The 12,500-nt window shown below is 40.2% G+C and overlaps 1 protein-coding gene across 4 annotated transcripts in view; it reads right to left on the bottom strand.

Annotated features, from left to right (window-relative positions):
* tesca (tescalcin a) overlaps positions 1-12,500 on the bottom strand; it is a 24,720-nt gene that overhangs the window by 7,682 nt on the left and 4,538 nt on the right. For 2 of the 4 annotated variants that reach the window (XM_061894297.1, XM_061894312.1), the window contains exons 3-5: positions 7,270-7,350; positions 4,184-4,323; positions 1,477-1,538 (exon numbers count right to left, since the gene is read on the bottom strand). In XM_061894297.1, coding sequence (XP_061750281.1) covers positions 1,477-1,538; positions 4,184-4,323; positions 7,270-7,350 — 283 coding nt within the window. The remainder of the gene's footprint in view (positions 1-1,476; positions 1,539-4,183; positions 4,324-7,269; positions 7,351-12,500) is intronic. The other 2 variants (XM_061894303.1, XM_061894319.1) reach the window with 1 other exon arrangement.

Raw genomic sequence — 12,500 nt, 5'->3', positions numbered from 1 at the left:
AAAAATAATAATAATGTACTACTACTACTACTACTAATAAAAATAATAATAATAATAACAATTTACTAGTGCTAAAACTACTAATAATACTTATTATAATAATTTACTACTGCTACTACTAATAATAATAATAATAATTTACTACTACTACTACTAATAATAATAACAATAATAATTTACTACTACTACTACTAATAATAATAATAATAACAATAATAACAATTTACTACTACTAATAATAATAATTTACTACTACTACTACTACTACTACTACTACTACTACTACTACTAATAATAATAATAATTTACTACTGCTACTATTACTACTATAATAACAATAATAATAATTTACTACTGTTACTACTGCTAATAATAATAATAATTTACTACTGCTACTAATAATAATGATAATTTAGTACTGCTGCTACTACTACTACTAATAATAATAATAATAATAATAACAACAATAATAATTTACTACTACAACTAATAATAATAATAATAATAATAATAACAACAATAATAATTTACTACTACTAATAATAATAATAAAACAATAATAATAATTTACTACTACTACTACTAATAATAACAATTAATAATAATTTACCATTGCTACTACTATTAATAATAATAACAATAATAATATTTTACTACTGTTACTACTGCTAATAATAATTTACTACTACTAATAATAATAATAACAATAATAATGTATTACTGTCGCTACTGTTAATAATAATAATTTACTACTGGTACTTCTACTAAAGATAATAATAATTTATTACTGCTACTACTAATAATAATAATAACAATAATAATAATTTACTACTACTACTACTACTAATAATAATAATAATTTACAACTACTACTACTACTACTAATAATATCAATTTAGTACTGCTCCTACTACTACTACTACTAATAATAATGATAATAATAATAATATTATTTACTACTACTGCTACTACTGCTACTACCAATAATAATAATAAAAACAACAATAATAATAATTTACTACTACTACTACTACTACTACTACTACTACTACTACTAATAATAATAATTTACAACTACTACTACTACTAATAATATCAATTTAGTACTGCTCCTACTACTACTACTACTAATAATAATAATAATAATAATAACAATAATATTAATTTACTACTACTGCTACTACTACTACCAATAATAATAATAAAAACAACAATAATAATAATTTACTACCACTACTACCACTACTACTACTACTAATAATAATAATAATAAAAACAACATAATAATTTACTACTACTACTAATAATAATAATAATAATAATAATAAAAACAACATAATAATTTACTACTACTACTACTACTACTACTACTACTACTAATAATAATAATAATAATAATAATAACAACAATAAGACTAATTTACTACTACTGCTACCACTGTTAATAATAGTAATAATAAAAAAGTATCATCTTACCGTCCTGTACTCTGCCAGTGTGATGGTGCCATCACTGTCTGTGTCGTGCATGTTGAACAGGACTGTCACACACACACAGGAAACACTTATTATCTTCAGCACTTTGCTCTTTACTTTCTACTGGAACACTAGCAAGTGTGCAGTGCAGTGCCTCTATGGACCACTAGGGGGTGTGCAGTGCCTCTATGGACCACTAGGGGGTGTGCAGTGCAGTGCCTCTATTGACCACTAGGGGGTGTGCAGTGCCTCTATGGACCACTAGGGGGTGTGCAGTGCCTCTATGGACCACTAGGGGGTGTGCAGTGCAGTGCCTCTATTGACCACTAGGGGGTGTGCAGTGCCTCTATGGACCACTAGGGGGTGTGCAGTGCCTCTATGGACCACTAGGGGGTGTGCAGTGCAGTGCCTCTATTGACCACTAGGGGGTGTGCAGTGCCTCTATGGACCACTAGGGGGTGTGCAGTGCCTCTATAGACCATTAGGGGGTGTGCTGTGCCTCTATAGACCACTAGGGGGTGTGCAGTGCCTCTATGGACCACTAGGGGGTATGCAGTGTCTCTATGGACCACTAGCGGGTGTGCAGTGCAGTGCCTCTATAGACCACTAGGGGGTGTGCAGTGTCTCTATGGACCACTAGGGGGTGTGCAGTGTCTCTATGGACCACTAGGGGGTGTGCAGTGCAGTGCCTCTATAGACCACTAGGGGTTGTGCAGTGCCTCTATGGACCACTAGGGGGTGTGCAGTGCCTCTATGGACCACTAGGAGGTGTGCAGTGCAGTGCCTCTATAGACCACTAGGGGTTGTGCAGTGCCTCTATAGACCACGAGGGGGTGTGCAGTGCCTCTATAGACCACTAGGGGGTGTGCAGTGCCTCTATGGACCACTAGGGGGTGTGCAGTGTCTCTATGGACCACTAGGGGGTGTGCAGTGCAGTGCCTCTATAGACCACTAGGGGTTGTGCAGTGCCTCTATGGACCACTAGGGGGTGTGCAGTGCCTCTATGGACCACTAGGAGGTGTGCAGTGCAGTGCCTCTATAGACCACTAGGGGTTGTGCAGTGTAGTGCCTCTATAGACCACTAGGGGTTGTGCAGTGCCTCTATGGACCACTAGGGGGTGTGCAGTGCCTCTATGGACCACTAGGAGGTGTGCAGTGCAGTGCCTCTATAGACCACTAGGGGTTGTGCAGTGTAGTGCCTCTATGGACCACTAGGGGGTGTGTAGTGCCTCTATAGACCACTAGGGGGTGTGCAGTGTAGTGCCTCTATGGACCACTAGGGGGTGTGTAGTGCCTCTATAGACCACTAGGGGGTGTGCAGTGTAGTGCCTCTATAGACCACTAGGGGTTGTGCAGTGCCTCTATGGACCACTAGGAGGTGTGCAGTGCAGTGCCTCTATAGACCACTAGGGGTTGTGCAGTGCCTCTATAGACCACGAGGGGGTGTGCAGTGCCTCTATAGACCACTAGGGGGTGTGCAGTGCCTCTATGGACCACTAGGGGGTGTGCAGTGTCTCTATGGACCACTAGGGGGTGTGCAGTGCAGTGCCTCTATAGACCACTAGGGGTTGTGCAGTGCCTCTATGGACCACTAGGGGGTGTGCAGTGCCTCTATGGACCACTAGGAGGTGTGCAGTGCAGTGCCTCTATAGACCACTAGGGGTTGTGCAGTGTAGTGCCTCTATAGACCACTAGGGGTTGTGCAGTGCCTCTATGGACCACTAGGGGGTGTGCAGTGCCTCTATGGACCACTAGGAGGTTTGCAGTGCAGTGCCTCTATAGACCACTAGGGGTTGTGCAGTGTAGTGCCTCTATGGACCACTAGGGGGTGTGTAGTGCCTCTATAGACCACTAGGGGGTGTGCAGTGTAGTGCCTCTATGGACCACTAGGGGGTGTGTAGTGCCTCTATAGACCACTAGGGGTTGTGCAGTGCCTCTATAGACCACGAGGGGGTGTGCAGTGCCTCTATAGACCACTAGGGGGTGTGCAGTGCCTCTATGGACCACTAGGGGGTGTGCAGTGTCTCTATGGACCACTAGGGGGTGTGCAGTGCAGTGCCTCTATAGACCACTAGGGGTTGTGCAGTGCCTCTATGGACCACTAGGGGGTGTGCAGTGCCTCTATGGACCACTAGGAGGTGTGCAGTGCAGTGCCTCTATAGACCACTAGGGGTTGTGCAGTGCCTCTATAGACCACTAGGGGGTGTGCAGTGTAGTGCCTCTATGGACCACTAGGGGGTGTGTAGTGCCTCTATAGACCACTAGGGGCTGTGCAGTGTAGTGCCTCTATAGACCACTAGGGGGTGTGCAGTGCCTCTATGGACCACTAGGGGGTGTGCAGTGCAGTGCAGTGCCTCTATGGACCACTAGGGGGTGTGCAGTGCAGTGCCTCTATGGACCACTAGGGGGTGTGCAGTGCAGTGCCTCTATGGACCACTAGGGGGTGTGCAGTGTAGTGCCTCTATGGACCACTAGGGGGTGTGCAGTGCCTCTATGGACCACTAGGGTGTGTGCAGTGCCTCTATGGACCACTAGGGGGTGTGCAGTGCCTCTATGGACCACTAGGGTGTGTGCAGTGCCTCTATGGACCACTAGGGGGTGTGCAGTGCCTCTATGGACCACTAGGGGGTGTGCAGTGCCTCCTATGGACCAGTAGGGGGTGTGCAGTGCCTCTATGGACCAGTAGGGGTTTTGGATCAAGTTGTCTCACATCGTAGTTTCTCCTTCCTCATGGCCTCCCTCTCCTCCGGGCTGGTCTTCAGAGTCGGGGGTCTGAAGTGAGCCATGACCTTGAGGAACTGCTCGAAGCCGATCTCCTGTGAGGATCCGGCCTCATCCTGACCTTGGTTCCTGCACACCAGATCCACACGTTAGCCGAGCTCCACTAATCTTTGTTGTCATAAATTCCTCAGAGGACGTTAACGTGACCTTTGAACTCCCGCAGACCAGATAATGTTTTTATGAGCGCGTGAGTAGAAACCCAACCCCTGTTGTGTTAAGCTAGCGGGTATTGTTTTAGCGCTAAATGGAATCTTCGATGATTTCAAAACACAACTAGACACACTTTGTTCCATATTCAAGTTGGAAGGAACCACATAGCTAGTTAGCTAGTTAGTTAGTTCCTATTTTACAGTCGTCTGCCAAGCTTACGGTTTTTGACTTCAATTGACTTAGTTAGTTAGCTAGTTATCCGCCTAGTTTCTTCTCCAATAATCATTAACTTTAGAATGTGATGCCAGCAACACACAACAAAGAAGTTGGGAAAGGTGGCAATAAATACTGATAAAGTTGAGGAATGCTCACCAAACACTTATTTAGAACATCCCACAGGTGTGCAGGCTAATTGGGAACAGGTGGGTGCCATGATTGGCTATAAAAACAGATTCCCAAGGTTTTAGAACAACATATGCTGCCATCAAAGCGTCGTCTTTTTCATGGACGCCCCTGCTTATTTCAGCAAGACAATGCCAAGCCACATTCAGCACGTATTACAACCGCGTGGCATCGTAGTAAAAGAGTGCGGGTACTTTCCTGGCCTGCTGCAGTCCAGACCTGTCTCCCATCGAAACTGTGTGGCGCATTATGAAGCGTAAAATAGGACTAAAATACCGGACTGATGAAGGACTGAAGCTGTACATAAAACAAGAATGGGAAAGAATTCCACTTTCAAAGCTTCAACAATTAGTTTCCTCAGTTCCCAAACGTTTATTGAGTGTTGTTAAAAGAAAAGGTGATGTAACACAGTGGTGAACATGCCCTTTCCCAACTACTTTGGCACCTGTTGCAGCCATGAATTTATAAGTTAATTATTATTTGCAAAGTTTATGAGTTTGAACATGAAATATGTTGTCTTTGTAGCATATTCAACTGAATATGGCTTGAAAAGGATTTGCAAATCATTGTATTCTGTTTATATTTACATCTAACACCATTTCCCAACTTATATGGAAACAGGGTTTGTAGACGATGAGTCGAGTGTGTCCTGACTTCCGCGGTAGAGGTTCAGCCGAACCCTTGAGGCCGACTCACCAAACCCTTATGGTTCGATCGAACCCAGGTTAAGAACCACTGCTCGAGTGTCTGAATTACTAATGACTTAGTTAGTTGGTTAGTTATCACTAGGCCTGTAGTATCTTAACTCCTAATGACTTAGTTAGTTATCCACCCAGCTTCCGGTTTATTTTCTCCAGATGACTTAGCTAGTTAGCTAGTTATCCACTAAGCTAGTGTTAATATTAATATGTACAGGTGTAGTGTTAATAATAATAATAATAAGTACGGGTGTAGTGTTAATAATAATAATAATTCGTACGGGTGTAGTGTTAATAATATTAGTAATTCGTACGGGTGTAGTGTTATTGATAATAAGTACAGGTTTAGTGTTAATGATAATAATAAGTATGGGTGTAGTGTTAATAATAATAATATCTACGGGTATAGTGTTAATAATAATAATAAGTACGGGTGTAGTGTTAATAATAGTAGTAATTCGTACGGGTGTAGTGTTATTGATAATAAGTACAGGTTTAGTGTTAATAATAATAATAAGTATGGGTGTAGTGTTAATAATAATAATATCTACGGGTATAGTGTTAATAATAATAATAAGTACGGGTGTAGTGTTAATAATAATAATAATAATAAGTATGGTGTAGTGTTAATAATAAGTACAGGTGTAGAGTTAATTATAATAATTATAAGTACAGGTGTAGTGTTAATAGTAATAATAAGTATGGGTGTAGTATTAATAACAATAATATCTACGGGTGTAGTGTTAATAGTAATAATAAGTACGGGTGTAGTATTAATAATAATAATATCTATGGGTATAGTGTTAATAATAATAATAAGTACAGGTGTAGTGTTAATAATAGTAGTAATAAGTATGGGTGTAGTGTTAATAATAATAAGTACGGGTGTAGTGTTAATAATAGTTGTAATAATAAGTATGGTGTAGTGTTAATAATAATAAGTACGGGTGTAGTGTTGATAATAATAATAATAATAAGTATGGTGTAGTGTTAATAATAATAAGTACGGGTGTAGTGTTAATAATAGTAGTAATAATAAGTATGGTGTAGTGTTAATAATAATAAGTACGGGTGTAGTGTTGATAATAATAATAATAATAAGTATGGTGTAGTGTTAATAATAATAATATATACGGGTGTAGTGTTAATAATAAGTACAGGTGTAGAGTTAATTATAATAATTATAAGTACAGGTGTAGTGTTAATAACAATAATAATAAAAATTATGAGTGTAGTGTTAATAAGTACGGGTGTAGTGTTAATTATAATAAGTACGGGTGTAGTGTTAATAATAATAATAACAAGTACGGGTGTAGTGTTAATAATAATAATAACGAGTGTAGTGTTAATAATAATAAAAATAATAAGTACGGGTATAGTGTTAATAATAAGTACGGGTGAAGTATTAATGATAATAATCAGTACGAGTGTAGTGTTGATTATAATAATAATAATATCTATGGGTGTAGTGTTAATGATAATAATAATAATAGTAAGTATGGGTGTAGTGTTAATAATAGTAGTACTAAGCTACCGTGTAGTGTTAATAGTACCTAATCAGCCTACCCGGTAGTACGTACAATCCACCACGACGACCACCTACGGTGATAGTGTACCTCCTACTCACTCATCCACCGACCTGCATCGTGTAATAACCTCAAGCATCTCACGCGTACAACCCATTAATACCTATAAATAATTATTATCTTTATGATAAGTACTGCTAACAATCGAAGGTGTGTTTATGTTTGAGTGAAGTTTGCACCTTTTGTCAAAGAAAGCTTCGATGATTTGCTTCTTGATGGGATTGTTGGCCAGAGACACCACCTTCTCCAGGCTCTCTCTGCTGCACACACACACACACACACACACACACACACACACACACACACACACACACACACACACACACACACACACACAATAGTTGATATGATCAGACGGTGTTTCAATCAAATCCTTCCTGCTAAAAGTCAAAGATCCTTTATGGAAGGATATCAAAGATCTTCTAAATGACAGGAGCACCCCACTTCAACTTAAAGACAGCATAAGTGCATTCCACATGTTAAAAATAAATAGTTTAGTGTAATAATTTCACTGTTGTGACATTGCACACTACAAAATCACAAAAGGATTTATGATTTTTGCTGATATCGTACGGGATCGATATCTGTGTCGGACAAGACGCAAGGCACCAGTACCGGAAGTGTTAGATTTTGTAAAGACACTACTGTCACAGTCCCATCATCAAGTGCTTTTTAGCCAGAATCAACAGGCAGCTGCAAATTGCAAAATATTTTACTACCTTATAAGGACGCAAGGAAGTTGTTGACTCCGCCTCCAACAAAGAGTTGAAACATTCCAATTGTGCAAGATGACACAAAGAAATCAATCAAGTGAGTTTTAATTGTGAGCTGGTCAGACGGGTTTTAGCCCTTTTTATGTCCGCCAACGCTGACCAGAAGTGACTCAGCTAAGTTAGACCTTCACCAAAAGTGACTCAGCTAAGTTAGACCTGGACCAGAAGTGACACAACTAAGTTAGACCTTCACCAGAAGTGACACAACTAAGTTAGACCTGGACCAGAAGTGACACAACTAAGTTAGACCTTCACCAGAAGTGACACAACTAAGTTAGACCTTCACCAAAACTGACACAACTAAGTTAGACCTGGACCAGAAGTGACTCAGCTAAGTTAGACCTTCACCAAAACTGACACAACTAAGTTAGACCTTCACCAGAAGTGACTCAGCTAAGTTAGACCTGGACCAAAACTGACACAACTAAGTTAGACCTTCACCAGAAGTGACACAACTAAGTTAGACCTTCACCAAAACTGACACAACTAAGTTAGACCTGGACCAAAACTGACACAACTAAGTTAGACCTGGACCAGAAGTGACACAACTAAGTTAGACCTTCACCAAAACTGACACAACTAAGTTAGACCTGGACCAAAACTGACACAACTAAGTTAGACCTTCACCAGAAGTGACACAACTAAGTTAGACCTTCACCAAAACTGACACAACTAAGTTAGACCTGGACCAGAAGTGACACAACTAAGTTAGACCTTGACCAAAACTGACACAACTAAGTTAGACCTTCACCAGAAGTGACGCAACTAAGTTAGACCTTCACCAGAAGTGACACAACTAAGTTAGACCTTGACCAAAACTGACACAACTAAGTTAGACCTGGACCAGAAGTGACACAACTAAGTTAGACCTTGACCAAAACTGACACAACTAAGTTAGACCTTCACCAGAAGTGACACAACTAAGTTAGACCTTGACCAGAAGTGACACAACTAAGTTAGACCTTCACCAGAAGTGACACAACTAAGTTAGACCTTGACCAGAAGTGACACAACTAAGTTAGACCTTCACCAAAACTGACACAACTAAGTTAGACCTTCACCAGAAGTGACACAACTAAGTTAGACCTTCACCAAAACTGACACAACTAAGTTAGACCTTCACCAAAACTGACAAAACTAAGTTAGACCTTCACCAGAAGTGACACAACTAAGTTAAACCTTCACCAAAACTGACACAACTAAGTTAGACCTTCACCAAAACTGACACAACTAAGTTAGACCTTCACCAAACTGACACAACTAAGTTAGTCCTTCACCAGAAGTGACACAACTAAGTTAAACCTGGACCAGAAGTGACACAACTAAGTTAGACCTTCACCAAAACTGACACAACTAAGTTAGACCTTCACCAGAAGTGACACAACTAAGTTAGACCTTGACCAGAAGTGACACAACTAACTTAGACCTTGACCAAAACTGACACAACTAAGTTAGACCTTCACCAAAACTGACACAACTAAGTTAGACCATCACCAGAAGTGACACAACTAAGTTAGACCTTCACCAAAACCGACACAACTAAGTTAGACCATCACCAGAAGTGACACAACTAAGTTAGACCTTCACCAGAAGTGACACAACTAAGTTAGACCATGACCAAAACTGACACAACAAAGTTAGACTTTGACCAGAAGTGACACAACTAAGTTAGACCATGACCAAAACTGACACAACAAAGTTAGACTTTGACCAGAAGTGACACAACTAATTTAGACCTTCACCAAAACTGACACAACTAAGTTAGACCTTCACCAAAACTGACACAACTAAGTTAGACCTTCACCAGAAGTGACACAACTAAGTTAGACCTTCACCAAAAGTGACACAACTAAGTTAGACCTTCACCAGAAGTGACACAACTAAGTTAAACCCTGACCAGAAGTGACACAACTAAGTTAAACCCTGACCAGAAGTGACACAACTAAGTTAGACCTTCACCAAAACTGACACAACTAAGTTAGACCTTCACCAGAAGTGACACAACTAAGTTAGACCTTCACCAAAACTGACACAACTAAGTTAGACCTTCACCAGAAGTGACACAACTAAGTTAGACCTTCACCAACAACTAAGTTAGACCTTCACCAAAACTGACACAACTAAGTTAGACCTTCACCAAAACTGACACAACCAAGTTAGACCATCGCCAGAAGTGACACAACTAAGTTAGACCTTCACCAAAACTGACACAACCAAGTTAGACCATCACCAGAAGTGACACAACTAAGTTAAATCTTCACCAGAAGTGACACAACTAAGTTAGACCTGGACCAGAAGTGACACAACTAAGTTAGACCTTCACCAGAAGTGACACAACTAAGTTATACCTTCACCAAAACTGACACAACTAAATTAGACCTTGACCAGAAGTGACAGAACTAAGTTATACCTTCACCAAAACTTACACAAATAAGTTAGACCTTCACCAGAAGTGACACAACTAAGTTATACCTTCACCAAAACTGACACAACTAAGTTAGACCTTCACCAAAACTGACACAACCAAGTTAGACCATCACCAGAAGTGACACAACTAAGTTAGACCTTGACCAAAACTGACACAACTAAGTTAGACCTTCACCAAAACTGACACAACTAAGTTAGACCTTCACCAAAACTGACACAACTAAGTTAGACCTGGACCAGAAGTGACACAACTAAGTTAGACCTTCACCAAAACTGACACAACTAAGTTAGACCTTCACCAAAACTGACACAACCAAGTTAGACCATCACCAGAAGTGACACGACTAAGTTAGACCTTGACCAAAACTGACACAACTAAGTTAGACCTTCACCAAAACTGACACAACTAAGTTAGACCTTCACCAAAACTGACACAACTAAGTTAGACCTGGACCAGAAGTGACACAACTAAGTTAGACCTTCACCAAAACTGACACAACTAAGTTAGACCTTCACCAAAACTGACACAACTAAGTTAGACCTTGACCAGAAGTGACTCAGCTAAGTTAGACCTTGACCAAAACTGACACAACTAAGTTAGACCTTCACCAGAAGTGACACAACTAAGTTAGACCTTGACCAAATCTGACACAACTAAGTTAGACCTTGACCAGAAGTGACACAACTAAGTTAGACCTTCACCAGAAGTGACACAACTAAGTAGAAGTGACACAACTAAGTTAGACCTGGACCAGAAGTGACACAACTAAGTTAGACCTTCACCAGAAGTGACACAACTAAGTTAGACCTGGACCAGAAGTGACACAACTAAGTTAGACCTTCACCAAAACTGACACAACTAAGTTAGACCTTCACCAAAACTGACACAACTAAGTTAGACCTTGACCAGAAGTGACTCAGCTAAGTTAGACCTTGACCAAAACTGACACAACTAAGTTAGACCTTCACCAGAAGTGACACAACTAAGTTAGACCTTGACCAAAACTAACACAACTAAGTTAGACCTTCACCAGAAGTGACTCAGCTAAGTTAAACCTTGACCAGAAGTGACACAACTAAGTTAGACCTTGACCAGAAGTGACACAACTAAGTTAGACCTTCACCAAAACTGACACAACTAGGTTAGACCTTGACCAGAAGTGACACAACTAAGTTAGACCTTGACCAGAAGTGACACAACTAAGTTAGACCTTCACCAGAAGTGACACAACTAAGTTAGACCTTCACCAGAAGAGACACAACTAAGTTAGACCTTCACCAGAAGAGACACAACTAAGTTAGACCTGGACCAGAAGTGACACAACTAAGTTAGACCTTGACCAAAACTGACACAACTAAGTTAGACCTTCACCAGAAGTGACACAACTAAGTTAGACCTTGACCAAAACTGACACAACTAAGTTAGACCTTCACCAGAAGTGACACAACTAAGTTAGACCTTCACCAGAAGTGACACAACTAAGTTAGACCTTCACCAGAAGAGACACAACTAAGTTAGACCTGGACCAGAAGTGACACAACTAAGTTAGACCTTGACCAAAACTGACACAACTAAGTTAAACCTTCACCAGAAGTGACACAACTAAGTTAGACCTTGACCAAAACTGACACAACTAAGTTAGACCTTCACCAGAAGTGACACAACTAAGTTAAACCCTGACCAGAAGTGACACAACTAAGTTAGACCTTCACCAGAAGAGACACAACTAAGTTAGACCTGGACCAGAAGTGACACAACTAAGTTAGACCTTGACCAAAACTGACACAACTAAGTTAAACCTTCACCAGAAGTGACACAACTAAGTTAGACCTTGACCAAAACTGACACAACTAAGTTAGACCTTCACCAGAAGTGACACAACTAAGTTAAACCCTGACCAGAAGTGACACAACTAAGTTAGACCTTGACCAAAACTGACACAACTAAGTTAGACCTTGACCCGAAGTGACACAACTAAGTTAAACCCTGACCAGAAGTGACACAACTAAGTTAGACCTGGACCAGAAGTGACACAACTAAGTTAGACCTTCGCCAAAACTGACACAACTAAGTTAGACCTTGACCAGAAGTGACACAACTAAGTTAGACCTGGACCAGAAGTGACACAACTAAGTTAGACCTTGACCAAAACTGACACAACTAAGTTAGACCTTCACCAGAAGTGACACAACTAAGTTAGACCTTGACC

The sequence above is a fragment of the Nerophis ophidion genome, linkage group LG01 (assembly GCF_033978795.1).
Source record: "Nerophis ophidion isolate RoL-2023_Sa linkage group LG01, RoL_Noph_v1.0, whole genome shotgun sequence".
In the NCBI taxonomy this organism is placed as follows: domain Eukaryota; kingdom Metazoa; phylum Chordata; class Actinopteri; order Syngnathiformes; family Syngnathidae; genus Nerophis; species Nerophis ophidion.
Note: the sequence above shows the minus strand (reverse complement) of the source record. Positions and strands in the feature narration are given on the sequence as shown.